At 42.0% G+C, this 24,023-nt stretch overlaps 1 protein-coding gene across 1 annotated transcript in view; it reads left to right on the top strand.

Moving 5' to 3' along the window:
- Positions 1–16,100, top strand: part of oc90 (otoconin 90) — a 31,512-nt gene extending 15,412 nt beyond the window's left edge. The window contains exons 11-17 of the mRNA XM_049599225.1: positions 1,940–2,116; positions 4,353–4,586; positions 10,340–10,438; positions 11,745–11,916; positions 14,025–14,131; positions 14,653–14,947; positions 15,764–16,100. Of these exons, the coding sequence (XP_049455182.1) occupies positions 1,940–2,116; positions 4,353–4,586; positions 10,340–10,438; positions 11,745–11,916; positions 14,025–14,131; positions 14,653–14,947; positions 15,764–16,058 (1,379 nt within the window). The 3' untranslated portion in view covers positions 16,059–16,100. The remainder of the gene's footprint in view (positions 1–1,939; positions 2,117–4,352; positions 4,587–10,339; positions 10,439–11,744; positions 11,917–14,024; positions 14,132–14,652; positions 14,948–15,763) is intronic.
- The last annotated feature ends 7,923 nt before the right edge of the window (positions 16,101–24,023 follow it).

Here is a 24,023-nt window from a genome sequence, read left to right as displayed (position 1 = left end):
CGACATACTACGCTATGACATTTTTATATGATTTTGGACGACATGGTAAACTATGACTTCTTTTCATGGTTTTTGATGATATATTCTGCTATGATGTTTTTTCATGATTTTGGACGACTTACTATACTAGGATGTTGTATACTGTGCTACGACTTTTCTTTGACATTTTTATGGCATACTCCACTATGAGTAAATAATAACACAGAACAGGATTTCACTTTATTATCACTGGCAGGTACAGGTATAGACACAATGAAATGCAGTGTACTTCTTAACGAAAAGTGCAAAAAGCACTGAAGCATAGAGTAATGTACATAGTACACACAAAATAAAATACAGAGTGTGAGATAAACAGTTAGGGGTGTGAATACATACATGCATTTCAGATTGCACACTGATTCTTTTTACCTTCAGTTCGTGCTGCGGCTGCCCTTACAACGTACATACTGTTGCATGGACAGTTGGGACATTCTACTTCATCGTTAACATTGCACTTTGAACTTTGACCCTTTTCTGCATTTATCCATCGCAGTCTGTAGTGTAACATGTAAAAATAAAAAGAAAAATTATGCGATTTGGAACACATCAGAACTTAACAGTATCACTTAAAGAAATACTTCATCCATAAAATGACCATTTGTATGACAATTAGTGATGTTGAATTCATGATGAGAACAGACCATGGCAAACATGCTGATTTATTGGGGACCACCTTTAACAACACAAAACACAAGTATAATCAAAGTCTCATTTATCCAGCTGGATGCTCAGTACTTCCCAAACACTGTAGTTTTACTTAAACGTTACTATATAAAACTGAACTGAGAGTGAAAATCACCTCTGCTATTTGCAAAGCCATACTAATGTTGTGTTCACACCAGGTGTGAATAAGGCCATCCCAGTATTTTTGGTATGCTGCATTTGACATACTGTATATGGGTATTGGAATGTAGTGAGTCTTAATAGTGTTCAGCACAGTGACAACTGAGGGGAAGACATTGTCCTGAACCTGGTGATTCTGGAGTGGAGAGTCCTGCAGCGCCTCCCAGAGGGAACTCTCATCCCAGCCACAGAGATTTGTCTTTGACGATGCTGAGTGCCCTCTGCAGACACGACTTGGGCTCGATGGCAGGAAGTGGCGAAGCAGTGATGTCTAGGGCATTTTTCAGAAACCTGCAGTGCTTCCTGGTTAGAGACAGAGCGGTCAGAGACAGAGCGGTTAGAGACAGAGCGGTCAGAGACAGAGCGGTTAGAGCAGTCAGAGACAGAGCGGTTAGAGACAGAGTGGTCAGAGACAGAGCGGTCAAAGACAGAGTGGTCAGAGACAGAGCGGTTAGAGACAGAGCGGTCAGAGACAGAGCGGTCAGAGCGGTCAGAGACAGAGCGGTCAGAGACAGAGCGGTCAAAGACAGAGCGATCAGAGACAGAGCGGGTCAAAGACAGAGCGGTCAGAGACAGAGCGGTCAGAGCGGTCAGAGACAGAGCGGTCAGAGACAGAGCGGCTAGAGACAGAGCGGTCAGAGACAGAGCGATCAGAGACAGAGTGGTCAGAGACAGAGCGGCTAGAGACAGAGTGGTCAGAGACAGAGCAGTTAGAGACAGAGCACGATGTGAGGACCTGCTCATTGATCAACAATGTGTTTCAGGACCAACATTGCAATCGACCAATCACAGCCCTCTGACATCATGAGCATGCTGCTCCTGTGCTTTTTTGCGTCCTCAGAGCTAAGCTAGTTTTCCAAATTGGAGATAACACAATGAACCAACTCCTCAGTAACACTGAACAAAAACCTAATAAGCTACTGTAGGGTTAGCGAGTTAGCCTGCTAACTAGGTTGGCGACATTTGCATATTACAAATATAATGTGTAATATCTGAATATAAGAGCAAAGATCTCTGGACTGCTCCCCTCACTCTGTAATCTGGTTGTGATTAACAGCCACTTCCCCAGGCCCGGACATGATTACCAGGGTGACGAAGAGATCCTCGACAAGAGGACAACCAGACAGCAACCCAGCGAGAACGGCTGCCGTCTCACCCACAACTCCTGATTCATGGGAGGAAGACTGGAGGCTGCACACACCTGCTGCTGCTCCTCTCAGTCCCCTGAGCCGAGGTGAGGCAGCTCCAGGCACAGCAGCACTGCACTGAGACAAAAAAAAAAAAAAAACTCATCTCATTAACACGCTGGCTGAGTGGAATTCATTAAATGTTTGCACCATCTTGGAAATTTGCATCTGTTGCAGAAAGTGTCAGAATCACTTTAATCTGCATGATTTGGTCCGTCCGCTCATGTAGCATTAATGCTCGCTTCAAAAGAAGGAAAAAGATATTCACTCTAGTGGCGTCTCCCCAACGGAGGAGAGAGGAATTCAGTTTGTGGCTGAAAACAACAGGTAATTTTATTTATAGAATTCAGCAGCAACACATCTTTACAGACGCTGTGGATAATCCACTAGATACAGTTTTCATCTGCACTACTTTCTACCAACGACATAATGTCTGTCAGGAGATACTGGACACCGATTCTGGAAAGACAGAATCAAATTTCATTTTAGCAATTTGAGCACCAGAAACTTAATTCCTTTCACCTCCATCCAAAACTGTCTACACTGAAAGATACCTCCAGAGTATCTTATTATTTCAACATCAATAAAACATAATGTCAGCATACACAGCAGCCATAGTCACTGAATTCTGACTAAAGTGATCTTTGTTTTAGCTAAAAATTAAAAACGTGTTTCAAATGTACTGTTCAGAACAATACTGGATACACATTTCAGCTTTTTAGCAGACGGATAAATAAAACTCTTTACAGGAAAATATGACCTGAGCCAGGCTATTAAAGGGAAATTTCGGTTTATTTCAACCTGTCTCCTATCGTCCTAAAATTGGTTCAAGTGACTAGTGACATAAAAATAATAGTTAGCATGTTAGCCGTTAGCCCAGATACAGCCGGGGCGCATAGTAGCGTCAGACCTGTTAAAACGTAAGTGAACGGGCAACCTTCAAGTGCAAAGTTAGTCCACTAAACAAGCTTTTTTTCCACAAAGACCGCCTCATATCGTTAGGATAAATGTCAGAGAACATATAGAAAACCACATGTAAACGTGTTGTCTTACCTTACCAGTGTGCTGCCATGTTTGTTTACCATCTAGCTCTGCTTTCCAAAGCGCGGCCGAAATATATCTGGCGAGCTCTAGATAAAGCCCAGCTGGATACTACTCCAGGTGGAGGTGTCTCGTCCTCGGTCACATCCAGACCTTGAAAATAAGGCTGCAACCGGTCCCATTCCTTGCAACAGAGGTATTCCTCTTCTGTGGGCACTGGGGCACAGCATTCACAGGTACACCACCAATCTCCAGAGCTACGCAGCCTTGCAGCAGCCATTCCTCCTCTCTCGTCCTCTACCTGTTGCGCCTCTCTCTCTCTCCTCCTCCTCTGTTCTTCAATTTCACGAAGCTCTTCATCAGTGTATTCTGGCTCAAATAAATAAGGGCGGCCATCAGACTCTGCAAAATCAAATTCCTCCTCCACAAAGTCGAAGTCTGGCAAAAAGTCAGCCATTATTCTATAAATCTTTCATAAAATAAATGAATGAACTTTTCAGGCTACTGTCCGGTTCTGCCTTCCAGCTGTTGCTGCTTGTTCTCACGAGATTTCAGGCACGCTATGAGATCGCTGCTTGTTCTCGCGATATTTCGGCTGCGCTTTGGAAAGCAGAGCTAGATGGTAAACAAACATGGCAGCACACCGGTAAGGTAAGACAACACGTTTACATGTGGTTTTCTATATGTTCTCTGACATTTATCCTAACGATATGAGGCGGTCTTTGTGGAAAAAAGCTTGTTTAGTGGACTAACTTTGCACTTGAAGGTTGCCCGTTCACTTACTTTTTAACAGGTCTGACGCTACTATGCACCCCGGCTGTATCTAGGCTAACGGCTAACATGCTAACTATTATTTTTATGTCACTAGTCACTTGAAACAAATTTAGGACGATAGGAGACAGGTTGAAATAAACCGAAATTTCCCTTTAAAGAATACTTGACGTGATCGTTTGTGTATCAGTTACTCAACAACATCCTGGGAGCTGCTTCAGTGAAATGATGGAGAAAATTGTCCAAATGCACATCTGTCTTCACCTTGACTTAATTTTACTTTGTTTATTTAAAACTTTAACTAAATGTTTGTGAAATTAAGCACAAATTTTTACCACGTTTCCAGAAAATCAGCAGAAGACCTGAGAATTAAAGTGTATTTCCATCCACACTGTTAATGCAAATGATGACTGAAGTATATATTTGATAAGCAACACTGATTTTTAACAATATCTAACCTCTCTGCTGCAGGACAGGCAACTCAACATTCCACAACATTGTCATCAAATTCACGAGGAAGCCGAGTCACCTCCGTCAAACCAAGGTCAGAGATCGGGGCCTCCACCCGAACATCAACTGTAACCTCGCACACAACGGCCGAGGCTGAATCTGAGGAGGAGCTGCAGGAAAAGTCTGAGACGGCAGAGAAAGCTCCGTGTGTGGATGAAGAGCTGGCAGACAGCTCGCAGGAGAAACACACAGATGGTAGAGTTTGGAGTTAAATTATAAAAATACAAGCTGCATGCTGTGTTACTGTCTTACCTTCTCTCTTCTAATTCGCCATCGAGGCGCCTTCTGCCTCTTCACTCTTCATCGACTTGCCAGTTTAAATTAAATCTGAATAAAATGAATACATTAAGCAGGTTTCTCTCGTGGGTTCAATAACGTTAATTATATTTAAAAGGCTATAGAAGTTAAATGAAGTAATCTATGACCTGTAATGACAGCCAGAAGAAACACCAGCCCATAACGGACATTAGCAATAAATTCACATTTTCCCAATACAGAGGAGTAAACTGGATAATTACAACAGAAACATTCACTAAGGAGCTGAAAGATCAGCACGCTGAGTGCTAAGTCTAATTAATTTAATGTTTCATGGCTTGGCACTGGTTTCTTCCATCAAAGCCAACGCCTGAGGAGCGTTCCTTTTTCCTTCAGCACAGAGTACGGCTCCTAAAAGTCATAAATCCAGCAAGTTCCCTGGTAAACACAGCGACTCGAGACCAGAATCACCAGAAGCAAAGGAAGGAAGAGTCGACAGGATGAAAATGATTCTGAAAAATGACCAGTTAATCACCTTCTCCTCCATGTTTATCACGGACTGATATTTACAGAAGAAGGAAAAGATATCTGTCGGCTGTGATTGGCTCGTCCTCGTCACATGATGCGTGCTATTTTGCCCTGAAAACGCTTTTGTGTTTGAGCACACCTTCCACCCATCTGCACTGAAAACAATGGTATTTGAGGGCCCAAAAACCACTACATGTGTATGGCCCCTTACGCTGACTGCTAGCTTGGTTAGCACAGTGTATTTACAGCTCTGCTTAACTATCATAATGCTAATGCTAATTTTCGCTAGCTAAAAACAGGCCTTAAAGGGAAATTTCGGTTTATTTCAACCTGTCTCCTATCTTCCTAAATTTGGTTCAAGTGACTAGTGACATAAAAATAATAGTTAGCATGTTAGCCGTTAGCCTAGATACAGCCGGGGCGCATAGTAGCGTCAGACCTGTTAAAACGTAAGTGAACGGGCAACCTTCAAGTGCAAAGTTAGTCCACTAAACAAGCTTTTTTTCCACAAAGACCGCCTCATATCGTTAGGATAAATGTCAGAGAACATATAGAAAACCACATGTAAACGTGTTGTCTTACCTTACCGGTGTGCTGCCATGTTTGTTTACCATTTAGCTCTGCTTTCCAAAGCACGGCTGAAATATCGCGAGAACAAGCAGTGAATCTGTGAATCTGGGGGTCACTGAAAGTGGACACGCTCCTATGAGCTGTATAAATTTCTGCTGCAAAGTTGGGCATTTTAACGACTTGACTCGCTCTTGGAGCCAGCCTCAAGTGGCCATTAGAGGAACTGCAGTCTGTGGCACTTCCGTTGGCTTCATCTTCAGCCCAGAGGTTGATGCTTGGTCTTGTGTTGGAGGTAAAGTTGGGTTCAGGTTAGGAAACACCTAGTCCCGTGTCACCAGACCTAACTCAACAGCACTGTATAAGCTCTAGAGGAAGGTCTGGAAGCACCTATTGTCATTCTGGTAAAGAGGGGGGAAAAACACGGATGCATAAAGAGACCTGTGTTGGAGGCGGGATCCTGTTCATTCCTATAAAAGCTGCTCAGTGGCACACAAAGCCGAAAAAGCTTCATGAAATAATCAAACTATGAAATTACCTCCATCTTCTGACCGAAGAGCAGGTGCACTAGAGACTTACAGTGGCTGAACATGATCAAGTGCAGCCGACTGGCTAACTAGGCAACTGATGAATATCCTGATATTCCTGACAGTGAAACAAGTCATTTCACGGGGGTGTTGACACTCAAAAAAAAAAAAAAAAAGCATCCAAAGATTTACAGATGTATGTGTGTGCGAAAAAGTCTTTTTGGACCCCATGACATCAGGTAACGTTGAGGCTGAAGAACAATCTGAAGAAGAGCAGCATTATTTTATGTTATAGCAGATGAATGAGTCGACAGCTTGGTCTCTTACCTCAGGAAAAAAAGGTTAGGGTCCTCTGTCCATCCAGCTGTTATCTGCTGCTCCTTCAGCTCTGGTGTCACTAGGTGCTGCAGAGCTGTCCAGATATCCTCCTGTCCACACGCGTCCTCCAGCTCCTCCTGAGGGATCCTGAGCAGATGGGCTTTACAGATGGGTCACAAATTAAAGGACGAACGTGAATAAACAAAAGCAGATGCTTCCATACAAAACACAAGAGCTTGCTGAAGGATGTGATGAATAAGAAAATGATGGGAATCGTGTCACCAGCTTTCAACCCCGCTGAACACCCACGGGGTACAGAGGAAGCAGCATCCTTTCCTTTGATTGACACTCATAGCTCATAACCAGAGTTGAGGGATGGAACGCAGACGACAGGTTGAATCAAAATATTGGAAAGGACACCAGATGAAAACGTTTTATGATGCAGAACTGTAATTGCAATTTTAATGTCACCAAACAATGCATGTGGGTTAGTCCTCTTACCTGTAGTGTTGCTTATAGGGGTGGGAATCTCTAGGCACCTCACGATTCGATTAAACTCCGATTCTGAGGGCAACGATTTCGGTTATAAAATGATTCTGGATTATAAAACGAGCCAATAAGAAAATTTACACTAGATACTGAAAAACATTATTGTAATAAAACTGAAAACACATATCCAGTGCATACAAACTGTATTACTTACTGTGGTTGACATGACTACACTCCACCAGTCTCCTCCGGTCCATCCTCCTCATCCATACGTCGACCTCCTCGACATTTCTCCGTCAGTATTTACAAAACTATAACTGACTATAATATGAACTATAAAAATACGTACTATTGTAAAAAAAAAAAAAAAAAAAAAAAAGAGGAACGATGGAAAAACTACGAACTATAGTGAAAACGTGATGAAAACACGGCAAAAAACACTCAAAAACACAGCATAAAAAAATACTATTATTTACAACACTAAATATTATTTACAAAGAAAACACCACCCAAACTCTGCTAAATCACGCCAACTTGCACTCTCCTCGTCAGCTGTCACTTTCCTCCTGCTGTGCGCACTTCCCTCCCCTCCTTCACAGGTAATGATGTCTTTACCATATATCACTGGAAAGCTCCGCTTCTCAGCTTTCAGAATCCGTTTGAATTACGTCAATAGCGCGGATGGTCGAGGAGTTACGGTAATATGAAAAATAAATATAAAAATAAAAATAAAATTAAAATCGATTATGAGTTTTCCACATTGATGCTCACATCGTTCAAGAAAGAATCTCGATGCATCTAAAAATCGATTTTTTTCCCCCACCCCTAGTTGTTTATCAGTCTGGATAGTTTTGGTGTGAGTTGCAGAGTGTTGGAGATATCGGCTGTAGAGGCGACTGCCCTCTCTCCAGTATCATGAAACTGGAAAACACTCGTCTTGTGGTGCTCAAAGCACCAAATAAATACATTTGGAAAACTCAACAGCAATGTGTCTTTGTAGCAATCATGACCTGTTTACATATGACAATCCACAGACCTTGTTGTGAGCAGTTTCATGTAGGAACCATTTTCCCTCTACTGGACTACACAGCGCAGGAAGAGGTGTAAATCTCCTGCTAGCTCACCTAGCACCGCTGAGCTAGCTAACGTTACAGCTCAGCCAAGCGGTGCGCCATTAATGTTTGCATCTTGTCATCTTGTCTATGAGTCGAAGCATGCTTCCCTCTGGTGTTGTTGTTTATTTTTATTCATTTATTCTTATTTATTGTCCTTTGGTGCCAACGATAAAAAGAAATATTGATTATGAAATATGTTGTACAGTGTCCTCCATCACACTACCTGTGAACGAGCACAAATCCAGTCATACACATGTGAAATAACCTTTAAAATAACCTTGTTTCACACGAAAAAACGTTTTTTCTTGAATAAACTACCTCAGAAGCCTTTTTACTACAGATAATACGTCATAATTCCCTCTCTAATATCTATTTCACAAACTGTGAAAACAACACATTTCCACTAGCCTGGTTCCAGACCATAGACCCCGCCCACTCAGCTGAGTAGGCTTGCATCTCTGGTCTGGCATACTGCAATGAATTTGCGATTTATCTCGTCCAAATGATGGAAGGACCAATGAACGCCAGGGGTGGGGGTGGGTCTGGCGATTAGCCAATCAGCGCCACGCTGATGTCAAGCTGTGCACCGGTGGGTAACTGGTGAAGATAGCAACAATGGCGACCGCTACAGATCCTACAGACCACATTAACGCTGCTATCAAGGTATTTCGCCACTACTCGTGTTAATGGAGTACCACATGAACGGGCAACGCTCGCTTGTTTTCTGCACCCCCGAGGCGTGGATACTAATGACGTATTCTGGGTGAGTTGTTGATCTCTACTGATTGGTTAGGGAAAAATCAAATTCCCTCCTCCTTGTAAATCACCTTCAATGGAGGCGATGTCAGACTGAAGGTTCTGGGAGCTTCAGTCTGACACTCAGGCTACATTTTTCCTTCAAACAGCTGAATTTATTCAAGTTTTTCCACCAAAAACTGCATTTTACAAGACTACATTTGAACACATCATACAAACCTTCACCCAATACTCATTTTTACTAAATGGGGCTTGAATGCATCATAATGTAACTCAATGAAACCTCCATCGACTGTTAGATGCAGCCACCAGCTGCTAAAAGCAACAGCTAACAGCTAACAGCTAACGTTAACTAGCTGTCCTGCTGTTTTTAACACAAATGTGTTGGTCACATTGTAGCATTATCAGAGAAACAACAGGGTGCGACAGCGTCTTGGAAAAGATCTCTGTTTGTCCCAAACACATTTTCTATTGTCCCCGGGATGATAGGATGCTGTGAGTCGTGACGCCTTGCTTTTTAGCCGCAATTATTTAGCGCAAACTTGATGTGCCACAACACAAAAACATCGCCCACTGAAAACGGTGTGCTGCCAATATCTGCGCAGCAATACGGTTGGCAGGTGTAGCTCAGTAAAAAGAAAACTGTTCCTACATGAAACTGCTCACAACATAAACAGCACTACAGGTAAAGAAATATGTTTTTTATTTTGTGGTGAACTGCCCCTTTAAGAGAAGTGTGCAAACATGGCTCAAAGAGTCAACAAGAAAGCCCTGGAATACTTTCTGATTTCACAGTGGGACTTGGCAGGAGCGTCCATCAAAGTCTGAGTCAGTGAGGAACAGGTCCTGTTTCATGCTTCATTTTAACATCACTCACGAACAAAACCCAGAGATATTTATACTCCTACACTTGAGGCAAGAGTTTGCGCACACACTGAAGGGACACTCCACCATCTCTCTGGAGTGCCCCGTCAGGTTTCAGCACCGACAGTCTGGCCTCAGACCTCAGGGTGCTGCCTCTCATCTCAGCTGCTTCACACTCAGCTGCTGCCCCCTCCTTGTGCGCACCGGAGGTTACGGTCTGATGAAACCAACACAACTGCATCACTTGTAAAAAGCAGAGATGACTCATGGGAGCTGTAACCTAACGGGCTTTGGCTTTGACAGCACACCTACAGCAGGACACGAGTCTCTTTACTAGCAGCTAAAAACACCATACAGTCTCTGCAGATACACAGAGCTAAGCTCCTTCAGTGCGGACTCTTCTAACTCGATATTGCTCATGATATTTTGCACACAAATCATATCTTCACTGTCCCTCTCTGGTGTTGATATTAAGCTCTTTGAAGCTGTTGTGGTTCACATTTTCCTACATGTTGTTGTCTGTTGGCAGACTCGGACGTGGCTCAGAAGAGGACTGTGCCATTCTTCGCCTGGTCCCTGCTGGAGTCTGTTGGGTTGTCGGACATACAACTACAGCCAGACAGCAAAGGTAGGACAGAAGAATTTTTGGCTGCATTTCACAGAGTAAAGGTTTCTCCTCTTTCTCTGAAAATGTTCTGCAGACAAAAAATTGCCATAGCCCTTTAATTAGGCACCTTAACTGCATTTTTACACCCCCACACTGGCGTCTGTCCGTTCCATCGGCGTGTGAGTGTGTTAAAGGCTGAGTAGCAGGTGGCCCCTTGTATAGTAGCCTCGGCCACCAGTGTGTGAACTAGATGACTAGAAAGGGGCTATACAAATGCAGGTCCATTTACCATTTACCATTTACCGTTCTCACGAAAGCTTTTAGCTTTGGCACAAATGTCCACCTGGAGTCAACAATGAACTGATTAATTTTGGTGGTCAAAGGTCAAGGTCACAATGACAATGCACCCATCTCATTCTTGTCAGTATGACATGTCAAGAAGCCCTTGAGACAGTTTATCAAAATTTGGCACAAACGTCTACTCAAACTTAAAGATGAACTGATTGGAATTTGGTAGACAAAGGTTAAGGTCACTGTGACCTCATGTCCATCTCCTTTTCATGAACACAATATCTCACAAAGTTCTTAAGACAACATCCTCAAATTTGGCACAAACTTCTACTTAAACTTAAAGATGAACTGATTAGAATTTGGTGGACAATGGTTAAGGTCACTGTGACCTAACATCTATCTCAGGCTCATGAACATGATATCTCAGTAAGTTCAATAAGTGAAATAACTTTCTCAAATTTGGCACAAACATCTACTTGGACTTAATGATGAACTGACTGGAATTTGAAGGTCAGAGGTTGAGATCACTGTGAGCTCACATCGGCCTCATTTTGGTGAATGTGATATCTCGAGACCACCTTGGGGGAAATTTCTTCAAAGGTCAAAGGTCAACTTGACTGTGACATCATAATGTTGTACATAATACAATTTTCTTTCCATTAATCAGCGTCATATCTCAGGAACAGAAGGGGAGACATTTGATCAGATACTGAATTTGTGACTCTAATCTTGGATGTCCATCTTGAAATGGTGTTGATTGTAAAGATCCTCTGTGCTGCCGCGGGGAAGATGTGTGATGCATCCACGATTTAGAATTTGTAGCTTCTTTGCAGCAACATCCATATTTGGAGCATTGTCTTCTGCCATGGCTACATGAGTTTGGACAGACATGGATGTAACTTTAACTGCAACTTGACTGGTTTGCAGAGGCAAATAACTGTGAGTGGTTAATTCTAGTTACAGTGTCTCAATCTTGTTTGCATGTGTTCAGTAGTTTAAATGTACTAACCTGAGTTTCCTCCTACGATCTCTGAAGAGTGCAGTCGCTCCTTCACCCTGTACGGCAGCGGCGGGCGAGCCAGACGGGAGATGCCAGCTCTGGGGGAGATGCTTCACTGTCTGACGGGACGCTGCCCACATGAGTACGAGATGTATGGCTGCTACTGCGGACAGGAGGGCAGGGGGCAACCGCAGGACCAGCTGGACAGGTCAGCAGCTGCAGGATGAGGACGGATGATGTTATAACCGATGCAGATACAGTCTGTGTCAGCAACACAAACATGGAAAGAGAAATAAAGTTTAGATTTTGTGATGAAAAATTAAAGAAACAGATATGATGGGAGAAGACTACAGTGAGTTGTTTTTCTCCTAATATTGGCATTCACAGTTTCTCGGGAGGTGGAGATCCTTGAGCTTTCACAAGCATATTGAACGCATTTCCTCGGTCATAGAACATTTACTATGTTTTTCTTTTTCTGAAAGAAATAGTCAGATTCATTATAAATAATTTATCTAGCTACACTGAACAAAAATATGAACGCAACACTTTTGTTTTTGCTCCCATTTTTCATGAGCTGGACTCAAAGATCTAAAACATTTTCTATACACACAAAAGACCATTTCTCACAAATATTGTTCACAAATCTGTCTAAATCTGTGTTAATGAGCACTTCTCCTTTGTCGAGATAATCCATCCCACCTCACAGGTGTGGCATATCAAGATGCTGATTAGACAGCATGAATATTGCACAGGTGTGCCTTAGGCTGGCCACAATAAAAGGCCACTCTGAAATGTGCAGTTTTGCTTTATTGTGGGGGTCAGAAAACCAGTCAGTATCTGGTGTGACCACCATTTGCCTCACACAGTGCAACACATCTCCTTCACATAGAGTTGATCAGGTTGTTGATTGTTGGTCCACCCCTCTTCAGTGGCTGTGCGAAGTTGCTGGATATTGGCAGGAACTGGAAAACACTGTCGTATACGCCGATCCAGAGCATCCCAAACATGCTCAATGGGTGACATGTCCGGTGAGTATGCTGGCCATGCAAGAACTGGGATGTTTTCAGCTTCCAGGAATTGTGTACAGATCCTTGCAACATGGGGCCGTGCATTATCATGCTGCAACATGAGGTCATGGTCGTGGATTCAAAATGCCATCAATAAAATGCACCTGTGTTCGCTGTCCATAACATACGCCTGCCCATACCATAACCCCACCGCCACCATGGGCCACTCGATCCACAACGTTGACATCAGCAAACCGCTCACCCACACGACGCCACACACGCTGTCTGCCATCTGCCCTGAACAGTGAAAACCGGTTTTCATCCGTGAAGAGAACACCTCTCCAACGTGCCAGACGCCATCGAATGTGAGCATTTGCCCACTCAAGTCGGTTACAACGATGAACTGCAGTCAGGTCGAGACCCCGATGAGGACGACGAGCATGCAGATGAGCTTCCCTGAGATGATTTCTGACAGTTTGTGCAGAAATTCTTTGGTTAAGCAAACCGAGTGTTGCAGCAGCTGTCTGGGTGGCTGGTCTCAGACGATGAGGTGAACATGCTGGATGTGGAGGTCCTGGGCTGGTGTGGTTACACGTGGTCTGCGGTTGTGAGGCCGGTTGGATGTACTGCCAAATTGTCTGAAATGCCTTTGGAGACAGCTTATGGTAGAGAAATGAACATTCAATTCACAGGCAACAACTCCGGTGGACATTCCTGCAGTCAGCTTGCCAATTGCACGCTCCCTCAAAACTTGCGACATCTGTGGCATTGTGCTGTGTGATAAAACTGAACAGTGTAGAGTGGCCTTTTATTGTGGCCAGCCTAAGGCACACCTGTGCAATAATCATGCTGTCTAATCAGCATCTTGATATGCCACACCTGTGAGGTGGGATGGATTATCTCGGCAAAGGAGAAGTGCTCACTAACACAGATTTAGACAGATTTGTGAACAATATTTGAGGGAAATGGTCTTTTGTGTGTATAGAAAATGTTTTAGATCTTTGAGTTCAGCTCATGAAAAATGGGAGCAAAAACAAAAGTGTTGTGTTTATATTTTTGTTCAGTGTAGAAACTCATAAGATGTTTCCAGCCAAGGTAAAAACTGCTGTGTGTTTAATGGCCACTGCCTCCTGCATGTGCCGTGAAGCACGAGAAACAAAACAAAGAGGACAGGCTCATAAAAACATCTTTTTATAGCACTACCAGCGGAAAAAATCTCCACTGGGTACCTTTGAAGTTTAGATGATTTGTCCATGCTGTATGAAGCTAACAAGGTACCTTCTCCATCACCTCTGCTGCTCTCCATCAGGTGCTGCTTCTTCCATCACTGCTGCCTGAAGCAGATCAGCTCCATGGGCTGCAGGTCAGACAGGAAGCTCAACGCTCAGATCTCCTGCGAGAGCGGGAAACCACGATGTGAGTACAGCAGGTCTGCTGAGAACACAGTAACATTAATCTTTGTTTCAGCATGGGAAGACAGTGAAGTAAACACCAAAGTACCTTAATCTGAATCTTAAGTCATGTCAGCATCTGAAAGGAAGCACGGATTTTTTGTCTGACATCTACAGGAACTCTAATGCAAGTCCAACCTGCAGCTGCCACAGCTGAGTGTTGAAGCTTTTAGTTACAGTTTCTGTTGTTCATGCTAAATGTATTGGTTCTCCGTACAATTTCAGACACTCTACAAGTAATTTTATTGTTTTTAATCTGAGTTTTAGAGTGTGTTTATTTAGTTGTCAACATTCACTTCAACTAAGGCTTGAAAAAACAAACTTACCTCTTTTTGTGAAGCAAAGCCGCAGGGGTCACATAACCTCGCTAATCTTGCTTTTGTATCAGAGTCTGCTGACTTTCAGATTTCCTCCACTTGTTTAGAGTCCAGTTTTGCTAAATACCTTTCCTTAACCTCACGTTAATCATTGTTATTTCTTCCTCAGGTCAAGGCATCACCGTCTGTGACAAGCTGCAGTGTGTGTGTGACAAAACGACTGCAGAGTGCATGGCAGCGGCCCACTTTAACCACAGCCTGCCGGCGCAGCAGTGCCGCGGCCCCGGACCTCCCTGCCGCCGGGCCAGCAGACCCCCCAAACCACGGCTTTCCCCTCAGTCCAGTGAGGAGAGCGTGGAGCTGCAGGGAGGAAACTCTGACATAAATCTCGGGGACAATCAGAAGCCTGACGGAACACAGGACACATCGACTAACACACCTCCACCACGCCAAGTTCGAAACAGGTGAGAGGAGAAGGAACTTAAGTAAATGCTTTGCCACCAAGATTACATGTGTCCTTGATGTTAGCATGTAGCTACGTGTAATGTACAGTAAACACTATCAGTGTACGTGCCTGGTGCAGATGACCACATAGAGAAATCCATCACGATTTGACTTTTTGTAATTGTTTTAAATGAGAATTAAGTTTTTTGCTCGCTGTTTTTGTGTTGCTACAGAGCAGTAAAGCGCCCCACGTCATCTCCACTTTTTCCCCCATTGTCCAATGTGATGGTTTGAGAGGCGGGGCTTCTGTGGTTGTCACAACAACAAGTGTGGAGGAGAGACTGGTGGTAGCGGTTGCTGGATACCCAGAGCTATATGACTTTACAAACCACAGTTAGCACCATCTCAATAGAAAACAGCAGGCGTGGAAGCAGATAAGTGCAGTACTGTAAACGTCCATGATGGAGGAGAAGCACCTGGACCAACTGGTGGTACTCCCCATGATCCAGCCTCTTTTTTAGGGTCTCATGTACCCACACAGATCTCTGTTTATCTGCTGACAGCCTCTCACCCTCAACCAGAGCTACAGACAGCACCCTCTGCCTCAACATGGCAGCAGCTACACACTGATTACTGCAGGATACATAAAAATGAAAATTAACAGTAGACTGATTACATGGAAATGTTAGTGTCAGGAGGTGATGGCATGGTTGCCTGGCAACAATAAAAAGGTGCAGCAAGTGTTTTTTATTATTTTTTATTATACTGATTTAAGTGCTGCATATGATTCTGTACAATCAAACAGTGTTGGTATTTTAACCACTGTCTGTCTGCAGTGATGAAAGCTCTGACCTGAAGGACGAAGACAAGCCAAAGAATCCTCCTGCTGGATCGTCGGGCAGCTCCACACGACCTCCTCCTTCTCCCTCCAGTGAGGAGAGCAGAGAGCCATTGAGACACGATGGGATTCAAACCCACAACCACAGGCCGAGTGCAGGGCAGAGCCAAGGGCACCGACCCGGAGGGACCGGGGTGAAAGAGGAGGAGGAGGAGGAAAAGGAGGGAGAGGAGGAAGAAGAGGAGGGGGGAGGAGAAGAGGAGGAGGAAGAGGAAGAGGAGGAGGGCAACTAAAAGCAAATGCATTGCTTTGGAAAGCTAGCTTTGGGAAGTCATTTTGGGGAATAACTGTTTAAAGATTATTGTCAGATTATTTTGTTTCCAGTAACAGAAGTTCTAATTTATAGAAATGACGTCAAAAATCAAATGTTTACTCTGATTTTTCGGGTTTTCTGTTACAGATTTGTGAACTGGAACGTCTCTTCAGAAAATAAAAAAATAATAAAAGCAAGCATTCGTTCGTTTGTTGTGTCCTCCTTCAAAATAAAGCTGACAGTAATAAAGACATCGCAACTCGTCAGTATTGATAGAAACATTTTATTTGAGTCTTGAACATCAATCTCAACGCACAATTTACTATTGAATAGAGGCTTTGTAATGAAGCGCTGAGGCTCTGCTGCCAGCGAGGTTAGAGGAAATAATTTAATGACATTTCAGAAACAGATCTGACGTCTGTTGGTTCCACTTGTTATTTAAAGTTAATCCCAATATGATTTCAAAGACTTTAAAAGTAAACTGAAGGATTGTCTGAAAAAAATCATGCTGAAATCATATGTGTGTTAATCGATTAGTTGATATGCAGAAATAAATGCATCAAAATTTTGCCAACTTTAAAGCAAAAATATTAAATATTTTTTGGTTCCTGCTTCTCCAGTGTGAGGATCTGCTTCTCGTCTTGGTTTAACATCATTAAAATGTTTATATCTCTGGGTTTTAAGTCACTCTGGGAAGTTGAGCTGGAGATTTTTCATTATTTGCAGACTTTTTATTGACTAAACAATCCCATGATTGATCCCCAAAACAGAAGATAGATCCTGGCAATATCAAAACTATAATTAAATTTTATGCCTCTGAACACCAGATAAGTTTCTCTTACAGTTTACATCCATGTGTGTGTGAAAACATGGATGTTTCACACACATCTTCCCCCCGACAGCACAGAAGATCTACACAATCAGATTAGTGTCACCAGTTCAGTATCTGACTAAATGTCTCCCCTTCTGTTCCTGAGACATGACGCTGAGTAATGGCCAGAAAAGTGTTTTTACAAAACATAAAGATGTCATAGTGAAGCTTTGGGTTTAAAATGTCATCATGTCATCATTTTATCCTCATAATTAGCATGATAATACTTGTGTTATGGCCAGAAATGTTTTGTGAGGTCACAGTGACCTTGACCTCTGACCACCAAAGCTGAATAAAAGTCATTGTTGAGTCCAAGTGGACGTTTGTGCTAAATTTGAAAAAATACCCTCAAGGTGTTTGTGAGCAATCACATTTGCAAGATTTAGACAGACAGACAAGGTCACATTGACTTTGACCAGAATCTTTTCTGCTCATCTTTAAGTCCAAGAAGATGTTTGTGCCAAATTTGAAAAAATGCCCTCAAGGTTTCTTGAGATATGGCATTCAGGAGAATTGGACGGACAATCTGAAAACAAAATGCCTGCAGCTATCGCCAGTGTGGAGGAACTCAAAACTTTTCAAACACGTAGTCTTCATCAGAGTCAATAACTGGACCTTTGAGTTGAGATTATTTTGTCTCTCATATTGTTCCAAAGGTTGAGAGTAATTGATCATGCTTAAAGGGATAGTGCACCCAAAAATGAAAATTCAGCCATTACCTACTCACCCATATGCCGAGGGAGGCTCAGGTGAAGTTTTAGAGTCCTCACATCACTTGCGGAGATCCAAGGGGAGAGGAGGTAGCAACACAACTCCACCTAATGGAGGCTGACGGCGCCCCAGATTCACACGTCCAAAAACACATAATTGAAACCACAAACAGCTTTTTATGTCGGGGCTTCAGGACACTTGGATCACTACGGACGAGCAGTATGGAGATATTTTGTGGTTTCAATTATGTGTTTTGGACGTCCATTAGAACTATCTGATGTGAAAAAGAACTGTCGGTTTTGACTAGGATTTTTTTGTTTCAACCTACAAAGTAATGAAACTGTGTCTAACTCAGCTATCTCAAATATTATGCCAATTTTGTCATTTATGATTCAAACTCCCCTCACCAAAACCATATCAAAGTTAAGGTCGTTTTTATCCCTGTAAACTGTGTGAAACTCTACATGTAGGACTTCTGCAGATGTGGAACCGTTCAGAATGAAACAGTAAACAACTCCTGCTCTTTAATCACACTGAAACCCGTTTTCCGTTGCAGAGCCTCAGCGCCGTCTAGTGGTTAAAATCCTCAGTGTGTTTGAAACAAAGCCAAGCTTTTAGCAGTCTGTCACTGTGAAGGCCGAACACAGACGTAACACCTCTGAGCTCTAAAACTGGCACAAAAATACAAACTGCTGCATCACAAACATAAGAAAACATCATCAGAAGCTCGGATTTTTTTTTGTTCTTCTGTTCATTGTTCTGCAGAATTCAGCTGATAAACTGAAAAGTCCATCTTGAAAAGTGACGAATCACGTTAATATGTTTCTTTAAAGCAATTTGTGTGTCCAGCATTTTGACATAAGGCAGGTCAGCAGTGAAATGATCTCACCCCATTTACTGATTTATTCTCCCGTCTTAATTTTTATCATTTTAAGACTTGACTCTGACTTCAGTCACCAGTCAGGAGGGACTTTTCACAGTTTGACACATAGTTATTCTTGAATACAACATTTCACAAACTGAACATTTGGGAGAAAAATACCTCTAATGATCAACTTGTACCACACTCTAATCTGTGCCGATTCATTTTTGCTATAGTACCAGGTACACAGTGATCAAAGTGCAAACATCATATCTCATTCTGACAGTTATTCAGTATAATATTTCATCTGTGACTGATTGACTTAAATCTATTAAATACTTTATCAAAAGTAGTGGAGATGATTCATTCACAGACTGAAGCTTCAGACTGTTCTCAGATCATTTACTTTAATTTAAACTTTATTTATCGATCAGCTTTGACGTGAAGTTGCAGCTCAGGACAGATTCAGGTCCAGATTCACTCTAGTATCATACGTATCCATTCTTTGTTAATCTAATTATTTTCAAAATGGGCGAAACTCTTAAAATTCAGATTGCAGCCAATTTAAAGGACCACAATATATAATATGGGCATGATATTCTATTTAATTGCCGTTTACCAAAATTTTAACCCTCTGACAAAACAGTTTCTACGGCTTAACAAAAAAATAACTGACAGTGCAACTTGAAAGAAAGTTTAAAATATGACTGGATTTTGTGACTCTCGCTATGATTCTTTAGCTGCATCTGAAATTCCAACCAACATGTTGTTAAGTGCGCTAAAACAGTATGTGCGATTTTTTAAGTATGTGCAAAACCTTAGCATGAAACCAACAGTACATGAATTGGGCACTACTAACAGTGGAATATTACAGTATGAAAATGCTGCACACTATGCTGGCAGACCTATCCCACAATGCAATGCAGCAGCAGTGACAACTGTTTTAACAGACACAACGCAAGACAGCTCTGCAATCTCAATAACTCGTGAATATAAGTGCAAGTACAAGAGTTCACTTTGCTCGGTGTGATATATTTAAAATTTATTCATACATTTTTCACACCACTGCTGGTAAATTGCCTCCAGCCATAAGCGGTTTCCAACGTGGCGGAAGGGGGAATAAAGCGGCTGCCGCCACATGTACAGATTTAGCTCTGCCGCTCTGATCATCAGGATCAGGATAGCAGAAAGAAGACAAGATGGAGGAGCTGATAACGTAGATACTACTGTAGGTGAACTGTCCAAATATGTAGAAAAATTTCAGGCTAATAAAACCGCCCCGATGACGTGAGCTCAACATTCTGTTTCGCTCACTTTATCAGTCTGGACTCGCCTCGTATCCAGGTATTTAGAGGATATTCCACTGGAGCCAATCAGGGACTGTGCTGTAGTTGATGACGTAAAATGCAGGCGGCAGCTTGCAGAACAGTCATGGCGTCTCATGAAGCAACAAGCGCTAACTCTTATATTGTAAGTGAAATTACTGCAGAAACAGAGTCAATAACAATTAAATAACAAGTGTATGCAAAAGCATCATTTATCACTTGGCTCCATTTGTGATGAAGAAGATGTTCCCAATGCTTTGTTACGCTGATTGGCTGAAGGAGTTTGTCTATCAAGGTGAGTGTCTGGGGCAGCACAGAGTCCGGACTGATGCAGAGAGCCAACAGAATGTTGAGCTCACGTCAACAGGATGATCTCACCAGGCTAAAAATCATTGGTAATTTCAGTGATTTCCATTTTCCTGCCACAGTACGGCTGGCTAGCACTTCTGCCAGTGTTCACTGAATCACCTGCCCGTCATCGCAGCTGTTTGGTGGCCGGTTGTCAGGATGGTTATCACACAGTGGTGTGAAAACAGCTTTAGAGCTTAAGTCTCAAGGAAACTCTTAAATATCTTTTATAGGTTTTAAAACTTTTAAAGTTTCCCTGTTTTTCGTTTACATTTTGGCAAACTGGCAAATGATCTGATGGATGCACAGATAACGTCACTGGATTTTCGACTCTGAGACGGAGTACGATTTTTTACTCTAATTGCAGCAATCAGGCGCTAACGTTTTAAAGTGCCTTAATTGCCTCCACGAGCTGTGTGTCACAGACTCTGCTGCTGCTCCAACTGCTGACCGTGTGGGGAAGAGCCTCACAGTTTGAAAACCATTGATTATTTATTTATTTTTTATCATGTGTCAGGCAAAGCGAGAAGTTTTGCAAATAACCTCAATTAAATCTCAGAGATGTGATTATACTGTGAGCTCCACACATGAAACAGGATTTTTCTTTGTTTTCAAGACACCTAAATGGGTCCAACGCAAACCTCAGGCTTCAGATCACAAAACGTTGCTGTTAAATAGATTTAAAGAGCATCAGAATACTGGTGACGGTGATTAAGCAGTTTGCACTTGTTCTAATGTTGATGAAGTGGCTGTTTTGCCCTGTGGTCTTTTAGAGGGTTTGTTTCTAAACTAAAAGCCACAAGAACTGGAAACTGACTCTGCAAATTAATTTTAGTGAATCTGGAGCTGAATCTTCTCAGAAATGATCTCATATCTAAAATTCTGCTGATGAGTCTGAGCTGAAGCTGCAACTTCTGGGAGGAAAATAAAACCTAGAAGCTGAAACTTGCTGATTTACTCTTCTGTTCTCTGTAGAATGCAAAAATAACTGACATCATCTGACTATAGATATAATATTCATTCATTTTTCAGTATATTTGAAATGATATAATGGATTCTACATTTAAAAAAAAATCAAGTAACATTTCATAATTTCATAAATGAGACCATTTCTCCCACATTGATAAGAACTGCACAATCCCATTGAAACCCTGAACCGTCCTCTTCATAGTAAACAACACAAATGTAAAATCTTAAAATAAAAAGAGATCAGCATTTGTCTTCATCATGATGAATGTGATCGACAAGAATACATCTCCCAATCTCTAAATCTCTACCAGGCAACAGTTTGACGATACGTGATGCATAAAATGTACAAAAATATATGATATACTGCTATAATGACACATTCATAAAGGAAGTGATCATGTATTCCAGCCACATCTAAGCAAACTGTTCATCTCCTGTGCAAATCGTACTTTCCTCCAAACTCAAATCAGTGACATGTCCCCACTGTGCTGGCTCATTTTACATCAGTTTGAAGAAAAATATGATTTTTGGATTCAGTCGATAAAGTTTGTTTAGATGGATTTATATTCCCAGCGCCCCCTGAGGGGTCGACGACATCATACTAAGATATCATGCAGTTACTTCATATAATGCATGTTTTTATGTAGAGCTATGATACTAAATCATAAGAGTTAGCATTTAAAGCTAAGACGTTACGCAGCGCAGATATGCACAAAAGATAAAATCGCTTTAATGCATTTTTTTATATACAGAGGAGAAGATCTAAGGTATTTCCATTTCTCTGAATCCTGCCCTTCCTGACAAAAGACTACAAACTCTACAGAGAAACTACGTCTTTAACCAAAACTCACATTGGCTGGTTTATTCCAAACATCTCCAGCCACCTGCAGTTAGCTAAACACCATATTCAGAACAGAGGACGCTAACAGAGACTCCATTTAAACCTGGTATTAAAAGGATAGTTCAGATTTTTTGAAGCGGGGTACTCTGGGATACACAGCTCTGGTGTACTGGCAATGGGAAAAGAATCTATCATCTATTTTAGCAGGTATTCTTGTGCTTAAATAAAAAAAAAACCACACATTTGTGTGCTAATTTTGGAGGAAAAAGAAAACAAGTCTCATTCATTCAGTTGTGAGCTCAGTACTTCCACAGCAGTTTTCACTAAAACCTCATGTGGAGGGCTTCTTAATAATGTTTTAGTGAAAATGCACGTGTTTGAAAAGTACTAAGAATACAACTGGACTTGGGCTGCCCGCTAATAGTTGACCAAACACTAGTTGACCAGAGAGGTCACCAGTCAACAAGATTTCATTTATTGCTTCGTCGCAGAAAAAAATGAACCAAAAAGATGAAACACTATCACGAGCTGTACCTCGTCAAAACCAATCCAAACCATTGTGGGACTTTAATGTGAAAGGACAGACACAGGAAGTGTCCACGCTCAGCAGTCAGACAGCAGTCAGGTTAATCTCCAGGGCTGGTACCTGCGGTTATTCCACAGGCTAGTTAATAACATGTCGGGCAGGAAATCCAAAGTGTGGGATCATTTTGAGAAGGTGAAGGACGAACCCAAGGTGATATGTAAACTCATCTTCATTGGTCGACTACAAACATGACGTATCATGTGAAACATGGAAGTAGCTACATGCCCATTAGCCCACAGCGTCATTAACAGGCGGCTCGCTCAGTGTGTGACGTGCACTTGGAGATAAAATATAGGCCTATATTAATGAAGGTTCATTAGTACGGTTTGTATTTCTCTGTAATGTAGCACAGTGTTAACAATGTTACTGACACTATTCTTTCTCACACCTTCAACTCAAACCACCAAAATATATCATTTAATCATTACATTCATATCAGAAACATGCAGGAGACTAGTCCACTGATGGACCCTGATGACAGTTATTGGTCGACTACGAGAATTCTTAGTCGGGGGCAGCCCTTAATTGGATAAATGAGACTTGGATTATACTGCACGAGTCGCATTAAAGTGTATAAACAGATATTTTTATATAGTTTTGCTGGTGTTGATCGTCGTGCCCTTCACTTCAATTCATCAAGAACTGTCAGTTTTTGATTTTCGTTAACTGTGGAGGCATTCAAGAAAAATAAGGTTTTCTTTCAGAATTCAATGTAACACAGGCTGATTAACTGACGTACTAACAGTCATTCTGTGGGTGACGTATTCCTTTAAACCAGCGTGGATGAGAAGTTCTCAAAGAGCCCAGAGAAATGGAAATGTTTGTACAGACGTCATGTACACCCACAGAAATCTGATCACGTCAGCCAGATCATCTCCACATGTGGTCTGATCAAACAGCATTCAGACTGCAACGTGTTCTGCTGCATTATATGTGTATTTTTACACATGCAGATAAATTGAAAAGATTAAAGATTGTGTGCGTCAATACCAGGTGGAAATGGGGTCAGCAGCTGCTTCGCCGTCAAAGTGGCTTCTGAAGAAGATTAAAAATTACCAGCCAAAGTTCATATTTTTCAGGCTCATGTTGGTGATTTCAAACAAAGCTCACTTTGCCAACCTTTCTCGTTCAGGGACACAACCTGCAATCAACAACCTTTAACATACAAAACCATCTGAAACATACACAGCCACATACAAAACAGCCCTGCAATTTTTTTCTTGTCTCTTTCATTCGCTTTTCCATCTTATTTTTCCATCATTCATTGTATAATTCTGTCCACCTCTAAACAGATAAAAGGCGCAATAAGACCAAGCCAGACTCATTAATTCCTCCCCACAAACTGGTCAACTGATAGAGCTTAGTTTACTGAGGATACACTCACACACAAACCAGTAATCTCCGAGTGAAAGAAAGCACTGACCTTCAACCT

The sequence above is a fragment of the Epinephelus fuscoguttatus genome, linkage group LG15 (genome assembly GCF_011397635.1).
Source record: "Epinephelus fuscoguttatus linkage group LG15, E.fuscoguttatus.final_Chr_v1".
In the NCBI taxonomy this organism is placed as follows: Eukaryota; Metazoa; Chordata; class Actinopteri; order Perciformes; family Serranidae; genus Epinephelus; species Epinephelus fuscoguttatus.
Note: the sequence above shows the minus strand (reverse complement) of the source record. Positions and strands in the feature narration are given on the sequence as shown.